Below are 19079 nucleotides of genomic sequence, written 5' to 3'. Positions count from 1 at the left end.
TTAGTAAATAGACTCCAGCTGTGTGCAATCTAATCTCAGTATACGTCCAGCTGTTCTGTGAAGGCCACAGACGTTCCTTAGAGAACATTTGTAAACAAGCACATTCACGAAGACCAAGGAACACACCACACTTATCAGGGAGAAAGTTGTGGAGACCTGAAAAGCAATGTTACATTATGGTTTTTTTTAAATCCAAAGATTTCAGTAAAAAAAAAAAGATAAAAAATACAAAATATCTCACGGTAATGATGTAGTCCACCATCACAAAATGAAAAGAATATGGCACATCTGCAAACCTAAAATGACAGGCTGGGAGAGGAGAGCATTAACCAGAGAAGCAACAGAGAGGCCCGTGGTAACTCTGGAGGAGTTGCAGACATCCACAGCTCAAGTGAGACAATTGGTCCACAGATTCTCTAATCAGATCAAACTAAAATTTAGCTTTTTGGACTAAATGCAAAATGCATGGGTGGTGTAAAACTAGCAGTGAACATCACCCTCAACACAACGTCCCCACAGTGAAACATGGTGGCGGCAGCATCATGCTGTGGGGATGTTTTTCCTCAAGAGACTGGTCAGAGTTGATGGGAAGATGGAAGTACAAGGAAGAGAACCTGATAGAGTCTGCAAAAGACTTGAGACTGGGATGGAGGTTCACCAGCGACCCAAAAAATAGGACCAGAGCTACAATGGAAAGATTTTGATCGAAGTAAATTAATGTGTTAGAATGGTCAAGTCGAAGTCCAGACCTTAATGCAAATGGAAATCTGTTCACAGACACTCTCCATCCAATCTGACTGAGCCTCAGTTATTTTTTTAAAGAAGAATGGACAATAACTTCAGATCCTACATGGCAAAGCTGGTAGGTTTTCAGTTTTGTTCTGGTTTGAGAAAAAGGAAAACAATGTTTAGATTTTGTTTCAATTCACAATTATGCAGCAGTTTCTGTTGATTCACCACTTAAAATCCCAATAAAATACATGGAGACGTTCAAGGGCTATGAATACTTTTGCAAGCTGTGTGTGTGTGTGTGTGTGTGTGTGTGTGTGTGTGTGTGTGTGTGTGTGTGTGTGTGTGTGTGTGTGTGTGTGTGGGAACTGTTGACTGATTATTAGGAATATATGAAGTAATATAAATATTTGATACAAGTTAATATTAGTAACTATTCAGTGTTAATGGGTAGGACTAGATGAGTTTAAACTTTTTTTTTTTTTTTAAATCTTTTTCATGTGAGGAAATACATGGAGAAACCAGATGACGGATGTTGTGTGCTTTTGTGCTTTCTCCCTCAGTCCAGGTCATTTCCTGTGTGCAAAGAAGGGCTGTCTAATATGATTATTTTTTTAATAAGAGGTGTGGCTTTTAGGGTTGCTATATAAAGCAGATATGTGTAGCAGGACAGTCTTTATTTCATTTTATGTTGTTAAGTATACTTCTCGTTTACTGATACATCCTTCTCTGGGTTTCTGTGTGGGCCGTCTGCGCTGTGTTATTGTGATAAAGACTTATCAGCCAACCTCTATAAATAAATAGGCAGAGCAAGTAGGTGTTGACACTGACCATTCAGCCCGGTGCAGACATGGGCTTGCAAGCTCAAACTCTCGTCTCTGCGAAATGGCTCGCGAACATTGTAAAGCGCAATCTGGTCGGTCCGCACCTGCGGATCCTGGACACGTCGTGGTACCTGCCATCGATGGGGCGTGACGCCAGGAAGGAGTTTGCACAGTCTCACATTCCGGGCGCGTCTTACTTCGACATCGATGAGTGCACGGACCGGACCTCGCAGTACGACCACACGCTGCCGACCGAGGAGTTCTTCGCGGACTACGTGAGGAATCTGGGCATCGGGAACGACAGCCATGTCGTCGTTTACGACGCGAGTGACCTCGGCGCGTTCTCCTGCACCCGGGTCTGGTGGATGTTCCGGCTGTTCGGGCATCCGAACGTGTCGGTGCTGAACGGAGGCTTCAGGAACTGGGTCGGTGAGGGTCACCCGGTGTCCGCGGCGCACTCCAAGCCCGAGGCATCCAAGTTCACCGCCACCATGAACCGATCCTGGGTCAGGTCGTTTGAGGACATCACAGATAACATTCCAACTCAGAAATTCCAGCTGGTGGACGTGAGGACATACGAAAGGTTCCGTGGACTGGAACCAGAACCAAGAGAAGGTGACTACACTTTTACGCGCGCAATTACGCACAAGAATAAACTAAATCCCGAGTTTAAATACTGACAAAACATCCACATTTTACTGTTTTGCACATTTCAAAAAGAGCAATTGGAGCCTGAAAAGGAGAAAGAAAATAGACTAAGACATCAGAACAGTAGTACAAGTGAGTGAAGCGGTGAAGCGGACAGATTGCGTCCTTATCACAAATCGCTGCCTCTCACTTAAACAAATATGGGTGCAAACTTTCACCCACATCACCCGCCTCTCGCGACTTGTTTGTCTTTTACACGCTTCAGAATAAAGATTTACTTGTAAAGAAGAAGAAAATCAATACTCTTCTGCGTCTGTTTTGCGTGATTTGAAATAATCTTGTCTTATGCACACAGTGGGGCTGCGCAATATCAGGCCAACGTGTAATTTGCGATAATGTAGAATGTTGCAATAACTATGATTTGTAATAGTGTTTGCCCTCCCCTCAAATCAACTTTCAGTTGAGAGTTTTAGAAGAGTTTTACTCTTGACGACAGACTACTTGACGACAGATACATTTGTGATATATTGTGCATCCCTCACACACTTTGTCTTCTGCTTTGCACAGAAGTCAGTGATACTCAAATGTATTAGGATGTCCCACCCCTCAAACTTTGAATGGCACATATTTCATACTGCGTATTTGTCTTGTGCCAAGTGATTTATGCTTGACTGAGACTCCTGTATTTAATTGTTTTCCATTATCAGACATAATTGATGACATCTATTAAGATCTTTAGGGAAAATCAGACTTTTTGTGTGCTAGTTAAAGGTTTTTAAATTTAAACTCAAGTAGGTCTTTATATATGGCCTACAACATGTTACACTTATGGTTTTACCTTAAAGCCAATTTCACCAATTTAATGTGTCCCCAATTCACCTACAACCAATTTAGTGATAAAAATAAAATCACTAAAAATCTTCTGGTTCATGATTTCACCGGGCGGTATACTAAATAGGCCTGAAAATATGAAACTATTATGATGAATATTGATACTTTTAACAACTCTATTTAATTTAAAACAAGAAATCGCATACTTAAATGCAAGTTGCACCACTAACTGTACTCTAAATGGGTGTCATTGTTTCACAGGTATTGATCCAGGCCACATCCCAGGCTCCAAATGCATGCCTTTCAACATGTTTCTTGGGGAAGACGGCAAGATGCTTCCCACAGAGAAGCTGAAGCAGTTTTTTGAGGAGTCACAGGTGGATCTGGGTAAGCCTTTATGCAGTACCTGTGGCTCCGGCGTGACGGCCTGCCACATGGTGCTGGCTGCCCACCTGTGCGGCGCCCCCGGCGTGCCGGTGTACGTCGGATCCTGGTTTGAGTGGTTCAGCAAGGCTCCGCCCGAGCACATCCTCTCAGAGGCCAAACACGAGCTATAAGAAGGCGCGTGAACAGAAATAGCTGCTCTTGTAAATCAATACCCACACTGTGCAGCTGAATGAATCATAGCATTGCTGACTGATTGTATTTAATCACTATAAGCTTAATTATATCTGAAGCAAATATACCGGTTACTCTATACATTCATGACAGCCAGTAACATCTGTTGCGCCTTAATTACAGACAAAGTATTCTGTGTATGTAAAGCTATGCAAGGTGTGAACTGTGAATCAATTTTGTCAAGTGGTATGGTTCTTCCTCTGCCTTTTTCAAAAATATTTTTTTTATTTGAACTTTGTAATGTACAGACAAGTGACAAATAAAAGAAAAACCTAACAACTGAATGTGTTTTATTAGAGGGGCTCATTGGCAACCTTGTTAAATCCCCAAATGTCAAACTATACTAGGTAAAAGTCCTATTTAATCCTGCTCATTTGCATGCAGCTTTAACGCATGAGCCAAAGACTGCAGATTTCAGTTCAAATTGATGAGTATATCACAGACAAGCAACGTAATATACATGTGGGCACAGAGGCGGACTGGCACCATAAGTGCACCATGCCAACTGTCTTTTGTATTGACTGACAACATCCTTCGCATAGATCACATGGTAGAGCAAAATGCTTGACTGATGCTGCAGCCATCCTTGTCCCAACACTGCATGTTGATTCCAAGTGACGTAACAGACTGAGCTAAGTAACTGTGCAGAACTGTGCATCAAGGTTGTCTATCAGGATTCATAATCCAATATGTCATTTTATACACCCCAAATTTTAGCTAAATTAAGCTTTTTTTAATAGTGGAGGGGGAAATGAAGCATTTCAGAGACCTTACGGATTGTGCAAACATGCCATCATAAGATTTTGCACACCTGGAATGAATGTCGATAAGTAGCCTCCCGAGTTCATTCAGGGTTTTTCTTGATCTGTCACGTGTCTGTTAATTTTAATTGAAGAAATGTCTGACCTTTTAAGCAGTGTTTTTAAGTTGAGTCTGAAAGTAATGATTGATTTTAGCATTCTACTGGTGGGAGAGATACATTTGTTAAATGCATGTGTGGAGCCTTTGTGAGTCCAGCTTTCCAATTGTTGCACGTAATGTCTTAAGCCTTGAAGTACTTTAAAGGATGCAGCTTTAACCACCTTAGTTACTTGGTACTTTTGACAGGTTTTGGTAGGTGACTGAATATGTTTGCATTTTTAATATTCACAATAAACACTAACTATCAGAGTGAGAAAGGTGTTCTTTTCCCTTGCTCTGATCTGATGACTTTTACGGTGTTTCTTGAAGATTGGACGAAGCAAGAGAATTATCCAAGTTGTTATTGTGGTGACATAGGAAAGAAAAGCTGTGCTAATTCATAAATTACTGAATGCTTGTGCAGTATTGGGCGCTAATTTAAGAAAAAGTTTTTTAAAACAGCCAGATATGTTTTTCAATATGTTTATTAATATTATTATTATTATTATTAAATTGTTTGTGCGTTTGAATGTGTGTCTGCACTGTGCGCACCTGTGGAGTTCTCGCCCTCTCGCGGTCGGAGTGAGCACTGCAGGCAGCGCGTCGTCATGGCGGCTCAGCTCCGGAGTCTCGTCTCTGCCCAGTGGCTGGCTGATGCCATCAGAAACAACCTGGTCGGTCCCAAACTCCGCGTCCTCGACGCTTCCTGGTACCTGCCTAAAACCAAGCGGAACCCGCGGGATGAGTTCGCGCAGAAGCACATCCCGGGCTCGTCGTTCTTTGACCTGGACGAGTGCAGCGACCAGAGCTCGTCCCTGGACCACATGCTGCCCGCCTCCGGTCACTTCTCCCGGTACGTCGGGGACCTCGGCATCGGGAACGACACGCACGTCGTGGTGTACGACACCAGCGACTTCGGCTCGTTCTCCGCGCCGCGGATCTGGTGGATGTTCCGGCTGTTCGGCCACGGCTCGGTGTCGGTGCTGGACGGCGGCATGAAGAACTGGGTGGCGGCGGGTCACCCGTTGACCTCCGAGCACCGCAAACCGGAGCCGAGAGACTTCCGGGCCGAACTGAACCGGGCCTGGGTGAAGAGCTACGAGGAGGTTCTGGAGAACATCAAAACCGAGAAGGTCCAGGTGGTGGACGCCAGGTCCGCAGGGAGGTTCAGAGGCATCGAGCCGGAGCCCAGAGATGGTGAGCAGGACTTTTTGATAACTCCTTGTTCACATCGATACCGATAATCGATAACTTCCTGCTTCTTACAACGGATGCTGGTGCCGATAACCGAAAAGATTTTTACCTGAGTTAATGAAATCGGTTTTATACCCCCTCTTGGCACTTCGGCTGAACTTTATTTTCATACTGCGACCATGTTGTCTTTTTCAGAAACAGTGAAAAATGTCCTCACTGATAATGGTCGTGTCATGTTTCTGGTGATGCATCAATATGGTATAACCAAGTAACAGGGTAAACAAACGGACTGAAAATTAGCAAAATCAAGGAAAATGTTTATAATCGGATCTTGTCCTCTAAAAAAAAAAAAAAACTTTAATTTCTGTTCCCCAATATCGGCTCGATAACTATCGGTACTGATAGTTATCCCTACTTTTCTGCAGAGATAAACATGAAAGAAATCATCACTTTGCGAATCCAGATTGTCACATCAAAACCAGACACCAAATTAAAATGACCAGATGAGACACTTCTCCTGGCCCCAAGATACTTAAATGATACTTCCCCTCTTCAAAAAGAACTTTATGTTCCGTTTACACATGATAAAATGTGTTACGAACCATTAGACTGACCAAATAGCCAACTTTAACCACCGTGTCCAGTTTAAAAAGTCTCCAAACTGGATAAATCTCTTCCTGCGTCTTGTAAATGATTGACTACCTGCTACTGGGCACTGCAGTCCTGCTGTGTAATCTATGATTTTATGGCTCATTAAAGCGCTCATGGTTATAAACTCGCAACAGTTTTATGTGTACTTGTGGTTTGAACTGTTTTTTTTAGCTTATTAATAGTCTCAAACTGACGAAAACAAGCAGCAGCTCCCACTGCACACAACAGAATTAGCAGATATTGTACAAACACGATCAAATATGTGCGTCTTTACTGACGCTGCAGTACTGGATTGTTAAAGCTGTGGAAAAAGAACCAGGATTCAGCAGAGGTCAGATGTTCATGGTAACTCTGCAGATGCAACATTAATAGCTGATATTTACTCTATCTTCTGACACCCATTGTATGACAAGAACTGGACAGATTGAATGTTTTTTACATTTTGGACAATTTGTCCAATTTGTCCACAGACACCGTAGCAGGACTTTGAGTTCCCGTTGTCTCTAAAGATAGTTCTTTATGGCTCCGGCTGCACGTTTTAAGTTCGTTTTCAGGCCGCGAGACATGTTTCTAGAACTGAACAAATACTTCCCCAAGGGTCCCGCAGCTGTTGGACATTATTTTCCAATGACACCTACAGATTTCTGCCGTCCTCAGACAACTCGACCCAAGTTTGTTTTTATATCGCGCTTTTAAAACAAGCACAGCTGAAACTATGTGCTGTACAGGAATGATTGGACGCACACTTTTTGCATTGTTCTACATGTGATATCGATCAAAATGTGTTATAATTGTACATATTTAGTGAGATATTTGTCAGAGTAATTGTCTAAAATAAGCCATCCAGTGATGTGGCTTGGTGACGGTTCTCAGGGTTTACGCAGGTTCACCACCGCGCCGTGCGTCTCTCATCCCTGCTTCTCCGCCACAGATGTGCTTCCCGGACATTTCCCCGGAGCGATCAGCATGCCGTTCACGTCCTTCCTGGACGCCTCCGGGAAGGAGCTGGGAGCCGAGAGCCTGTCCAGACTGTTCACGGAGGCCGGGGTGGACCTGCAGCAGCCGCTCTGGGTCAGCTGCGGCTCCGGCGTCACGGCGTGCCACGTCGCCCTGGCCGCTCACCTTCTGGGGCACCCCGGAGTTTGTATTTATGACGGCTCCTGGGGGGAGTGGTTCAAAAGGGCTCCTCCAGAGCTCATCATCTCAGAGGGAGAGGGGAAGAACCAGTGACCGGCTCAGCCAATACAACAGAAAGATGGGACGTTTTTAATGCTTGCTTTTTTAAAAAAAACGGGAATTTTTCGAGACTCTATAAGGCTGGAGTCGAGTGGTGTAATTTGCACTAGTTTCGAGTGGGTAGTACACTGTTTCTGTTCATCTTCTAAAACACTTTATCGCACTCATGGTTCCTCCTGGACAAGCTGCCACTGCTGTATGCAGTTTGACATACCTGAAACCATCCAGTCTAGACCGTTTCACACTATCTGAGGTGACTTATTGCACAAATTCGTCAATCAATGGAGGTTTTCATGCGAGTTATATAAGCTTTCGTTATAGCCATGTCTCTCTTGGACATATGTATTCAATAACGGGAAAAGTAAATATTTAGCTTCGGTCAAACGGCTGTGAAAGTCAAAAGGGCAAAATGCAGAGGACTATTGATCAGCCGTATCGCTTAACTAATAAGATAACTTCATTTTTTATTTTTTTTGCTGAAACGAGAATGTCACGTCTTTAAAACGTACAAAGTCCTACTTTCATAACCGTTTTAGTTTATCATTGTCGGGTTTGTTGTGGGGTGATGGTGTTACAGTGGTGGGTGTCATATCAAAGGTTCTTCAGATTGATCCTGCCGCCGTCACGTATAAAGAGTCTATAACGCAGATTGAAAAAAATAAAAACTAATCTAAAATCTGTTGTGTTGTTCATACAAGAGACTTCAGTGCCTTGAATTTTAAATTCAACATCCGATATCCTTGACATAGACCGAGTGACGTCATGAGATGGTTTAATATAATGCTGACGTTGACTGAAAACGAAATTAAGTGGAAATGTTCATTGAATGACGTTTAGATGAATGTATTTTGTAAAGATGATGGGGAATATATTTTCAATAAAACGCGATGGAAATCAGGTGGCCCTTTATTTATTTTTTTTAAGACATCTGAAACATTCTATAATTTCTATACAGGCATTTAATTTAATTTTATTTTTTTAACTCCTCACATCCCAGCGCAATCTTCAATATATCAGCCAAGTTTCAATGTGGTCGATTCCAATGCAGGTATCTAAAATCACTGCACATTAACAGTATTGTCAGTACAATAGAAAAAAAAAAAGGCTTTGTCATCTTTCCTCTTTAAGTGTCATTTCGCCTTCCTGAATTTTCTTCTTTCACAAACCGGTCAGACCAGAGTTTCTCAATAGGTGGGGCAGGCCACCACTTTTCCCAGCAGGTTTTTTGTTGTTTTTTTTGTACCTTTCATGATAAAAAAGAAATAAAAAAATTCAGACGAGGCAATTAATTAACCTCACTTGCTTGTGACATGACACACACACACACACGAGGAGAACATAGAAACTTCACACAGAAAAGCCCTGGTCTGTCTTTGAACCCACAACAGTCTCGCTGTGAGGTGAAAGCACCAATGTCAATAAAGGAAAATTAGGAGAATCTATTGAGTTCGATCGCAAACAAAAAGCAATGATGCACAGAGATGTGCAAATATACATTTTAGGATAATCATATAAATGCATGTTTAAAAATGCTTCTCTATTTACACACAAATATGTATAGTCACATTTAATAAGATTAACAAAGTTATATAAATACCTCTTAATATATACATATTATACACATGTGCATATGCACAAAATAGATGTATACACAATGCACACACATCGACCTAGCACATACATCTAGCTTAACATTTTTGAAAAGGGGAAGGGAGAAGTAAAACAGTCAACTTTATATATTAAGCTTTTTTAAAATTAAGAAAAGAATTTTTGGTGGTTTGTACTTTCTTCAATTTCTTGCAGTTGTCTTAACATTTTGATGTTTGTCCCTCATTGTCCATAGACTTGCTTGTTTTTTTTATAAAGCATATTTAAAAAAATAAGATTTTATAAAATAATTTTTACTTTCATTAAAATATTTGCACTCATCTTAACATTTCTATGAATCTCCCTCATTGTGCATAGACTTGCTATTTTGTTTTTTTGTTTTTGTTTTTCTGCCTGTCCTCCGGTGACCGACACATTTTGGACACGACTCAAATCCAGAGGGACGCAGAACGGCTCATGCCTCAACGAAGATGGCCGCCTTGCTGTATTCCAGTGGGACGCGGTTGGCCGCGTGCCTCAACAAAGATGGCCGACTGACGTGGTCAGTGAGGCGTCCCGCGCACTGCCTGAAGGTCCTCACGAAATAAACAAATTGGGGTCCTTCCTGGCAAAGGGACTGGCTGTCGAGGTGTTTTTCGGAGTCACATTGTTACACACAACTGTGGTAAAATATCACCAAATTCAACCACCGTATCCGAGCGGGGTGTTTGAGTAATGTTGATAAAATAATCGGTTCACACGCCTCGGGTTTTTTTTTTTTCCTAACTAGCAGGTTTGTTTCGGGTTTTCTTTTTAAACCGTCGAAGGGTGTGTTTTTTTTTTTTTCGGTCGCCGACATTACACGGTAGCGTTAGCGTTAGCATAGCTAACAAGCTCGCTCTAAAACCCGCTAAACGCCCATTCTGATACTCTGTGAAGTTAAAAACTTGGTAAGTCGATTTACAACATGTAACTAAATGCTTACACTTGTTCAACGTTGGGTCAACTTACCTTTATGTGTGGCTTTATGAGTGTCGTGTTGAGAGGCTTGCTGTTGCTCAGTCAATTAACTTCTCGAGGCTCGCGCTCATACGGATAGTAATTGCCGAAATAATTCGAGATTTTATCATCATGTGGTGTTCTTACGGTATAAATAGAATCAATATGGGCTCTTTGAAATGTTAATTAATTTGTTTTGGGTTGTTTTCTTTCCCCCACAGGGAGGCGTTGATGAGCAGCGATGTCTGGCATTGCTCTTAGCAGACTGTCTCAGGAGCGCAAAGCTTGGAGGAAAGATCACCCGTTTGTAAGCTGCATGTTGCTCAATACTGAACAAAATCAGCCTTTTTTTTTTCTTAATAAGATACTACTACCTTTTTATGTTTTCAAACTCAACCAAATAATGACCAACCTCAAATTAAAGACCTGTGACACACATGAATGCAACATGAATGATATCAAATAAACTATAACATTCCTTTGTAAAGTTTTACAGGGTTTATTTTTGAGCCCACTAATCAATATATTCAAACTACGTGAACTAATTAACACTTGGAAGATCTAGTAAGATTAAGTTAATGTCACCTCTTTTAAAAAGCATCATAAATTAAATTATATAACACCATTCAGATATAAGGCATTTCACGGTGCTTCACAATGAAAATGCGTGAAAACAAGGCAATTAAGAATCTTAATATTAAGTGATTGAAATTGTGAATCACACTAAAGTGTTACCAAGTTTGATATGAGCCTACTAATCTCTTAATATATGCTAACTACATATACAAATAAATTGACAGTGTTTCATCTGCAGGGTGGAATGAGGTAGATTGAATTAATCAGGCTGATAAATTGAGGTAAAATTAAGAGGGATTCTTTTAATTATCTGTGTTAAAGTGTCAAACCCTTGTCAGTAATCCAACACTCTGGAAAAGACCCCCCCCCCCCCCCCACACACACACACACACACCCCCCACCCCCCCAACAGTCGTGTGGTAATTTTTGTGTGTTTTACACACAAACACTTAATTTAAAGTATTACAGTGTCATGAGTAACACAATACGACACATCCCTGGTCTGAATCCTATTCAAACCCAAATTAAATTTTAAATGGGGATAATATGCAAACACACTAAGTGTTGATGTGCTTCTGCCACAACCTGACGCCTGCCGGTTTGTACTTCATGTCAACCTCACAGGGCTTTGTTGCTGTACCCACCAAGAATCCCGATGGAACCATGAACCTGATGAACTGGGAGTGCGCCATTCCCGGGAAGAAAGGAGTAAGTCACCATCAGAGAGCAACGTATAGCGCTCATGGTGTTTTGAAAAAAAAAAAAAAACTTTTATTTCTTAAGTTAACTGTACGTTTGATTGATATTCTCAGTAAGATCAATAAAGTGATACATTTTTCAATTCTCATCAGACTTTGTGGGAGGGAGGACTCTACAAACTCCGAATGCTCTTTAAAGATGACTATCCTTCCTCTCCGCCTAAATGTAAGTACCACTTCTCTTCACGAGCAGAGATACTTGTAAAAGCAAGTAACAGGAGGTCCTAAGGATTACGTGTTATGACCATCATTTTCTCATTTTCCTGTCAAAATAACTCAACGTATCACATTTTCTGTTGACTCTAAATATACAGCTTACAGAAATTACTACAGTGAAAAACGCAACTTCCTATTAGGTTTTGAATCGTGTGCTTGCTCAGAGGCTGTTTGTGGGTAAACTTTTCATGCTGCTTCTCGCGCTGGGGTTTGTTTTGAGCTTTCGACTGTACTCTTGTGGCCATCGTCTATAGATTCTCACCGTACCATTCGACTCCTGCGTAGGTGGTTGAAAGGGGTTAGTGGTGTTTGAGTCTGAAGCGGCTCGCAGCAGAATTCACAAGTCCACTTTTCTAGTCCGTGTCAAACCTTTTAGATTGAAAGCACAGTGGTGGAACGGCGGTAGCCCCTGTTCTAGGTGCACAGTCAGTTTGGTGGTTGGAGTCTGTTTCCTTTCCGGACTTACCCCTTAAAGTTCACTCTGCTACGTGGCTGTGTCGCACGCATCAGCCACAAAGAAAGCTTCAGGTTTTTGCAAAGAGACAATCCTCTCACAGATCCTCTTGTGTTTTAGGGACATTGTGTGAAATAATAGTGTCCTACTTCAAATTTTGTGACTGGGCTGTTAAATTGTGCCAGGCTCTCATGTCCTCCTTTCACTCCCAATCTCTTCCTGTCAGGCAAGTTCGAGCCACCGATTTTCCACCCAAATGTCTACCCGTCAGGCACCGTGTGTCTGTCTATCCTGGAGGAGGACAAAGACTGGAGACCTGCCATCACTATCAAACAGGTCAGAACACACACACACACACACACACACACACACACTGGTGGTCTTACGCCTGTTAGTAGTAGAGTTTCCTCATTATGACTCTACTCCAATTATGGTCCTAATTATGTGTAGTGATTTGGTTTCAAGCGGGTGTTACTCCAGGGAAATTACCACATTGTAGTGAACGAAACACGGATTAAAACCTTCCCTCTGTTTTTAGATCCTGTTGGGTGTCCAGGAGCTGTTGAATGAGCCCAACATACAAGATCCGGCACAAGCAGAGGCTTACACAATCTACTGGTAAGTCTTCCCAGGTAGACCCTGCTGGAGCAGACATTATCCTGTGATGGTGTCAAATTACAGGCACTGGTTTTCCTACTTCCATTAAAAACAGAAGTGACTTTAACATTTGTAGAAATGTTTCTCAAATAATCTTATACCATTAAAAGGTTATTGGTTGTCACTTGTTCCTTTTTAATTGCATATTAACTATAATTCAAGTATTTTTGAAATTTAAAAGTGATATTTGCAACATCAACTTTTCCATTGTGTTTTTTTTCTCTCTCTGCTTATTTCATTTGTTTATTTGGAGTAAAATATAGACATTAATTATGTGTGAAGCTTGATTGATATCAAAACAAATTTCTCTCATCGCCTTCAGCTGTTGTGTTCAGTGTTTCTCACAACCTGCTGTTGTTCTCTCCTCTTTTCAGTCAGAACAGGATGGACTACGAGAAGCGAGTAAGGGCACAGGCCAAGAAGTTTGCCCCGTCATAAAGTGGCGGTCCGGCCGGCCTCCGTGGCGCCCGACGAGCAGCCTGAACTGAGAGGTTATAAACGGGAGGACCACTCCGACAGCAATCCGGTTTTGAGTATTATTACACTTTTACACAGGTGTCAAGAGGACCTGTTTTACTTTCTTCCTTTTTTTTTTTTTTTTTTTTTTTTTTTTTAACATTAAAAGTTCAGTAAGATTGTAATTTTACCTGTCTTCAAAAAAAAAAAAAAAAAAAAGAAGAAGTAATGCACCTTGAGTGCATAGCTGATGATCCTAGGACTCTGCTGTTAGTATGTATCTCTTGTATAATCCATCTCTCCAGTTTCACCATGAGTGCAGAGCGCTCCTCCATTCAAGCTATAAACCATGATAATGTATCGACCGAGCTGTAGAAATACGATTTTATGTCCAAAAACACTCTTTGTAATGTTCAGTCGGCATCAGCAGAGAACAATTTGAACTATTAGCAAGTTTTTTTTGTTTTGTTTTTTAATGAAAACCCCGAAGTATTGTAGATAGTTTCATGAATGTGGACGTGAAGCGGTCAGAAGCACGACACCAAGCGCCGCTGACCCGTCGTTGCCCGCTCTTGTCACACTCGCATCTCGTCTTGCGTATCAAGAAAAATCCTCAAAAGCATCAAGACTTTGAAACAAAAGACAATCCTCACACTCGTGACACGTGGGTTGTAGATCATTTAAAAAAAATAAAAAATAAAAATAAAAACTGCCGCCCCGTCCAGCGCAGGCTCAGAGGGAAGATGAGGGAGGTGGATCAGGCTTCTGCTTCTTCCAGTGATGTTTTATTGCAGTGAAACCAAGTGAGTCGATTCAGATCCAAATTTTAACCGATTGTCACTTTTACACTTTTGCACATTCAACATCAGTATGACTTCTTCCAAAGACGCAGTACGACTACAGAGAAGTCGCTTAGTAAATTGAGTAAAAAGCTGTTGCTGTGTGCGCTCTCCATCGGGTTGTTTTCTGCCACACTGCTTACAAAGTGAATCCGGACCGAGCTGATGGATTCTCGGTGGAGACGGCCTCTCGACCAGCAGCGGCGGCAGATGAAAGTGCACTTGAGCAAAGACCTGATCTTATTAATTCTTTTCGGTTTTTTTTGTTTTTTTTTTGCCTCCGAATATACGAGTGCATGTACATAATATAAATAATGGAAAGTTGTGGAAGTTATGTTTTATATTGTTTTAGCCAGTTGACATTTGTGTGTGGTATAACAAAAGACAAGGAATTGCATAAAAATTGTGAAATAAAGTGAAATTTTAAAACGGCACTCAGCGGTGTTCTGCGTATTTCTTGTGGAGGTTTGTGGGATTATAATAACTGAATAAGTCTGAATGACAGGAGCGTACCACTTGTTTACACCATGTTTATACAAGGTTTTTGTCATGTGCACGTACGTATCCAAAATCAACAAATAAAATAAAGTGTACAAAAAGGGTTCTTATGGCAAAATCTTTATGTATAGCTATTTAGGAGCGACATAGCCTTGTGTAGAACTAAAACATTTATTTTTTCTTGTATATTTCTCACACTATCACATCAGATTTTGCCTTTAGACAAAAAGAAATTTGTAAGATCAAAATAACTCGGTGTGTGGAGAATATGTTGTGCCCCCTTATTTTACATAATTAATTATTCACTGCCACTTGCTGATTTGGTTCTATTTTATATACTGCAACTTACAAGTTCAAACCCTCCTATTATAAACCACAGTGCAGAAATAGGCTAAATACAAAATTAGGAAGCTTTACGTCGAGACAATGCATCTTAGCAGCAAATCAAGCGTCATTTTTCTCGGGAACATTCAGATTTCTTGTTTCTGAAGCTCATCCCACAGATGCATGTTCTTTCTGCTCCGTGATTTCGAACACGAACCCTCTGATCGTTTCACTTGTCATTTGCACGCAACTTTGTCTTTGTACGCTGCAGAACGTCTTGACATTTACTAGTAAATGTCACCACTTTGGTATATCCCCCCCCCCCACCTTCTCTCTTTGTCCAACAGTGGAACCTGACGTAATGGGCTCAGGTGTCTCGCATGCCATTTCTAAGAAATGCAACACCTTTTGTTGTGCCTCGCCTCGCCAGCGGTTCATCCTCTGGCTATGACCTCACCCGGGCGAACAGATCTGGCAAAGCCTCAGGTGAGAAGTCAAGAATGTTGGTGGGTTGTTTTGGTTTGTGTTTTTTTTGTATTTTTTGGTCGTTTAGTTGTTATTCCTGCTGGTCTTTGATTCTGAGAAAGGCTGTGTTGAATCGTAGGCGAGGTTGGTAGAAATCCCGGCGGTGCCGCCCCTGCCGCCGCCGCCTCCATGTCCCGACCCCGGAGCCGACCTTCAGCCTCACGGCTATCACAGCCTGAGTCGCTGCCTGCGTACCGACGTCTTTCCAGGTTTGCGTGTTAAAATCCAGATCAACACTCTCCAGACGGGTGGCTCTCCCGGCTCTCCTTTTTTTGGTTTATCTGAAGTAGTTTTCTTCGATCCAGAGGCCTTTCTGCTTGAACTATCTGTCTCACCTGGTGTGAAAACATCTAAATTGTACAAGAGTGTCCCGATCCAGTATGTGTTTCCTCTATTCACTGGGTTTTGCTTGAAGGGAATCCCGAGCAGTTTGCAACTCTGTGTTGTCCTGATGAATAATTCAGCCGTGTGTGAATGTTGCCATGTCTACTCCCGACACAGTGACACGCTTTGAAATGTTCAGCTTTCTTTGTTCATATGAGTGCATGGCAAAAATGTATGTGGAAGCAGAATTTCCAGTCACTTCATGAGAAAGTCGGTCTCAGTCATCAGGCGTGAGTTTAACTGACCCGCGTCTTCAGTTAGTGAGGATAAAAATATCCACTTCTAAAATTTCCAAAATAAAAAGTGTATGTGTATATATTTTCTTGGCTGGTGGGTTAAATCTTTAGATTATCTTCAGTCGTGATCAGAACTATCAAAATTCTCATATTTATCAGGATTTTAAACATTTCGATTCCCGCCGCATTACATTGATGCTAGAATTTTTTTTTTAATGAAAAAATGTACTAAAATTCACTTGTTTTCCGTATGAGAAATGTTGCATGGCTGAGAGATTAAGAAACAGGTTTGGAGATACTTCAAGGTAATTACAAGATGGAGCCATGCTTTTTGTAATGTTATGGGGTTTTATTTTGTTGAGAATATTTGTTAAATTTGTCACTATTACTACAAATACTCTTTCCTATAGATGAAATTATGGTCACTTCTTATTCATAAGACAAGTATAAAAACTGCAGTAAAGCTTGTCCATTTAAATACTTTTTGAAATCAGTGAATATATATTTTACATACATCAGTCGACATGAAAATTGAGACTCAAGACAGCGTTGTATTAATATTTCAGCAGCATCTTAATCGTTCAAATCTTGATAATTATGTGATTTGTTTGGATTCAAATATATAACCGCCAAACAGTTAAAATATACTAATCTATATTATTTAAATTCCAACGTGTGTGGCTATGTGAGTGGAATCCATCCATCATACCTCCTGGATAGCAGCAAACAAACAAACCAGTGCTTGAGTTGGTAGGCGACTGAGTGTCGTCTCACTTTAAGTTCGACCCTCTGGTCTCTAGGTGCACGGTCCACCTGGGTCTCAGAGAGCAGGGACTCCTACGTCAGACACCCTCTGAACAACTGGCCCCCTGACCCCCGGCTCTGGTACGGCCACAGAACAGACGACGTGGGTAGGTCTTCTCTCCGCTCGCGCACACGTTCGACTTCGTCCGTGGAACGACTCGCCTGAACCGTGTGGCTTTTGTCAGTTTATGAAATGGGAAGTGGTGTGTAGGCTGCCCTCGTTCCCAGGCGAGACGCGTCCTATCGGGTTATTTCACGTCAGCGCATCACATCCTTTAACACCTGAAGCAAAGGAGAGCCTCTTTATTTTCTCTTTCTCATACATATATACGTAAATAAAATAAACCTTACATGGCACAAACACACCATAATATAATAATAGTGAGTCGGTGTACCCATCAGTCTCCCTCCCTCACACAGTCTCGTGTTTTTGTTCTCTTTTGAGGAGAGTTCAGATTCTAACTTGCAGGAATTCAGTGTGTTGCTGCAGCGCAGCTGCGCAGCGACAAACAGCCACTTCCCAAGGTCATCTCACTTGAGCTCTGCTCTGTGAGTCTAAAAAACATTTGATTCAAACTTTGTATGAAAGAGGACACACGCTCACCAGGGTCTGCTACGTTTTACCCCGAATGATCGGTTTGGATTTTTTTAAACCACTTTTCACCATTTAAGATTTGTCTGAAGCCACAAAACATTGTTCAACCTTTAGAATAGAATAGAATAGAAATACGTCATTAATCCCTCATGTAATTAGAAGCTCATAAAGTCACGTATAAAACTTTGCCACGTACACAAAACCTACATGCATTAGATCCTTAATGTTCCATAGTTGTGAATTAATCACATTTTTAGCGTCAGTATTTGCCGTTTCTCTAAAACGTCACATTTGTAGGTTATTTTGACCTCATTTAAGAAGCTCGTTCGACACGCAAACCCTCAAACGTCTCGTCTGTCTTTGCCGTCTATTCGCAGTCCGGTGGACGGAGAGGAACATCACAAACCAGAAGCTCAAAAGGCTTCTGACGGAAATGGAAAAAAAAAAGGTCGCCGCAAAATGAGGTCCTGCTTCCTACTCCGACACCACAACACACAACTGCGCCCCACGTGATTCACACTCTCGGGTCTTGAGGCGATGCAACTTGCTGCGCAAACAATCGGCTGATCACTCCGGAGATTACTATGAAAGATTAGTGGCAAGACGGAAGGTGTCCCTTGAAATCTGGTTTGGGCCTAAACCAAGCTGTGGTCAGCTGGAAGCAGCCACGCAGATCCGTGTGGGACATGCAAGTAATGAAAATAAAAGAAAGTCTAAACTAAGAAAAGGTCTTCGTCGTCTTTAATGCGCCTGGCGATGAGACGTTGACGTGAGCAGCTGCGCTTCTTGCTTTATGTGACGTAGAACGGAGGCAGTTTCAACTGAAAACCACTGAAACTGTTTTATTTTTTTCGTCAGAAGCATCGTGCCGACGAGAGGAACCGGGGGACTGAGGGGAGTCGTTTGAAGTCTCACACACCGACTTACTGACGACGCACAAACTGTCAGAGTCCACCTGAACCGAGTTATCATACAAATAGAAACGCTAAACGCCTAATATCAACCACTTCTGTGGATTCCGTTTGTTCTGTGTGCGTCCGACACAAGGCTGGGGCTTTTGTGACGTGAAAAAAATACTCTTCGCTCTACTAAAAGTCTCATTGTAAAAAAAAAACCACATTCACACACACTGATAGACTCGCCAATAAACCTCAAATCATCAATCACAGATTTTTAGCACTGTGGGAGAAAAAAAACAACCAAAAAAAACAGCCGTGCTCTGGAAGAACATGCAAACTTTGCACAAAAAAGACGTCTGCAAGACTCAAAGCAGGGATTTCCTGGAGAACGAGACGATGTGCCGTCGCCCTGTGCTGCACACGGTGCAGAACAGGGAGAGTTTCTATGTTTCATTTGTTATTTTTTTTTTGTCATAAATAAGCCCCAAATTCATATTTTTGGACATTGGAAGGAAACAGGAACTCAATTTATGTTATTCGTCAAACTAATCTGAATGCGGCTTTGAAATAAACCTTGAAATGTGTGTCATGTGCCACGGGGCCCCACGGGGCTCTGGTACAAGAGATTGTTCTTCGTCAGC

The 19079-nt window shown here is 41.7% G+C and overlaps 3 protein-coding genes across 6 annotated transcripts; all 3 read left to right on the top strand.

Moving 5' to 3' along the window:
• Positions 1-1403: 1403 nt before the first annotated feature.
• On the top strand, positions 1404-4858 carry LOC308124847 (3-mercaptopyruvate sulfurtransferase-like). Its single transcript, XM_080488198.1, has 2 exons — positions 1404-2168; positions 3294-4858. The coding sequence occupies exons 1-2, from the start codon at positions 1580-1582 to the stop codon at positions 3587-3589; spliced, it is 885 nt and encodes a 294-aa protein (XP_080344324.1). The 5' UTR covers positions 1404-1579; the 3' UTR covers positions 3590-4858.
• A 229-nt stretch (positions 4859-5087) lies between these two features.
• Positions 5088-8918, top strand: LOC308124846 (3-mercaptopyruvate sulfurtransferase-like). Of its 2 annotated transcripts, none has more exons than XM_080488197.1 (2): positions 5088-5747; positions 7269-8527. In XM_080488197.1, the coding sequence occupies exons 1-2, from the start codon at positions 5159-5161 to the stop codon at positions 7547-7549; spliced, it is 870 nt and encodes a 289-aa protein (XP_080344323.1). In that variant the 5' UTR covers positions 5088-5158; the 3' UTR covers positions 7550-8527. The 2 variants fall into 2 exon arrangements, with proteins under 2 accessions (XP_080344323.1, XP_080344322.1); XM_080488196.1 differs by having other exon boundaries at positions 5096-5747; positions 7327-8918.
• Positions 8919-9833: 915 nt separating this feature from the next.
• LOC308124172 (SUMO-conjugating enzyme UBC9-like) lies at positions 9834-14606 on the top strand. Of its 3 annotated transcripts, none has more exons than XM_080487040.1 (7): positions 9834-9903; positions 10439-10524; positions 11418-11501; positions 11645-11717; positions 12448-12557; positions 12760-12839; positions 13253-14606. In XM_080487040.1, the coding sequence occupies exons 2-7, from the start codon at positions 10459-10461 to the stop codon at positions 13314-13316; spliced, it is 477 nt and encodes a 158-aa protein (XP_080343166.1). In that variant the 5' UTR covers positions 9834-9903; positions 10439-10458; the 3' UTR covers positions 13317-14606. The 3 variants fall into 3 exon arrangements, with proteins under 3 accessions (XP_080343166.1, XP_080343167.1, XP_080343165.1); XM_080487041.1 differs by having other exon boundaries at positions 9834-10011; XM_080487039.1 differs by having other exon boundaries at positions 9834-10168.
• The last annotated feature ends 4473 nt before the right edge of the window (positions 14607-19079 follow it).

This window comes from Lipophrys pholis (genome assembly GCF_963383615.2).
Source record: "Lipophrys pholis genome assembly, chromosome: 19".
NCBI lineage: Eukaryota > Metazoa > Chordata > Actinopteri > Blenniiformes > Blenniidae > Lipophrys > Lipophrys pholis.
The sequence above is the reverse complement of the archived record's forward strand: the minus strand, read 5'-3'. Positions and strand labels throughout refer to the sequence as shown.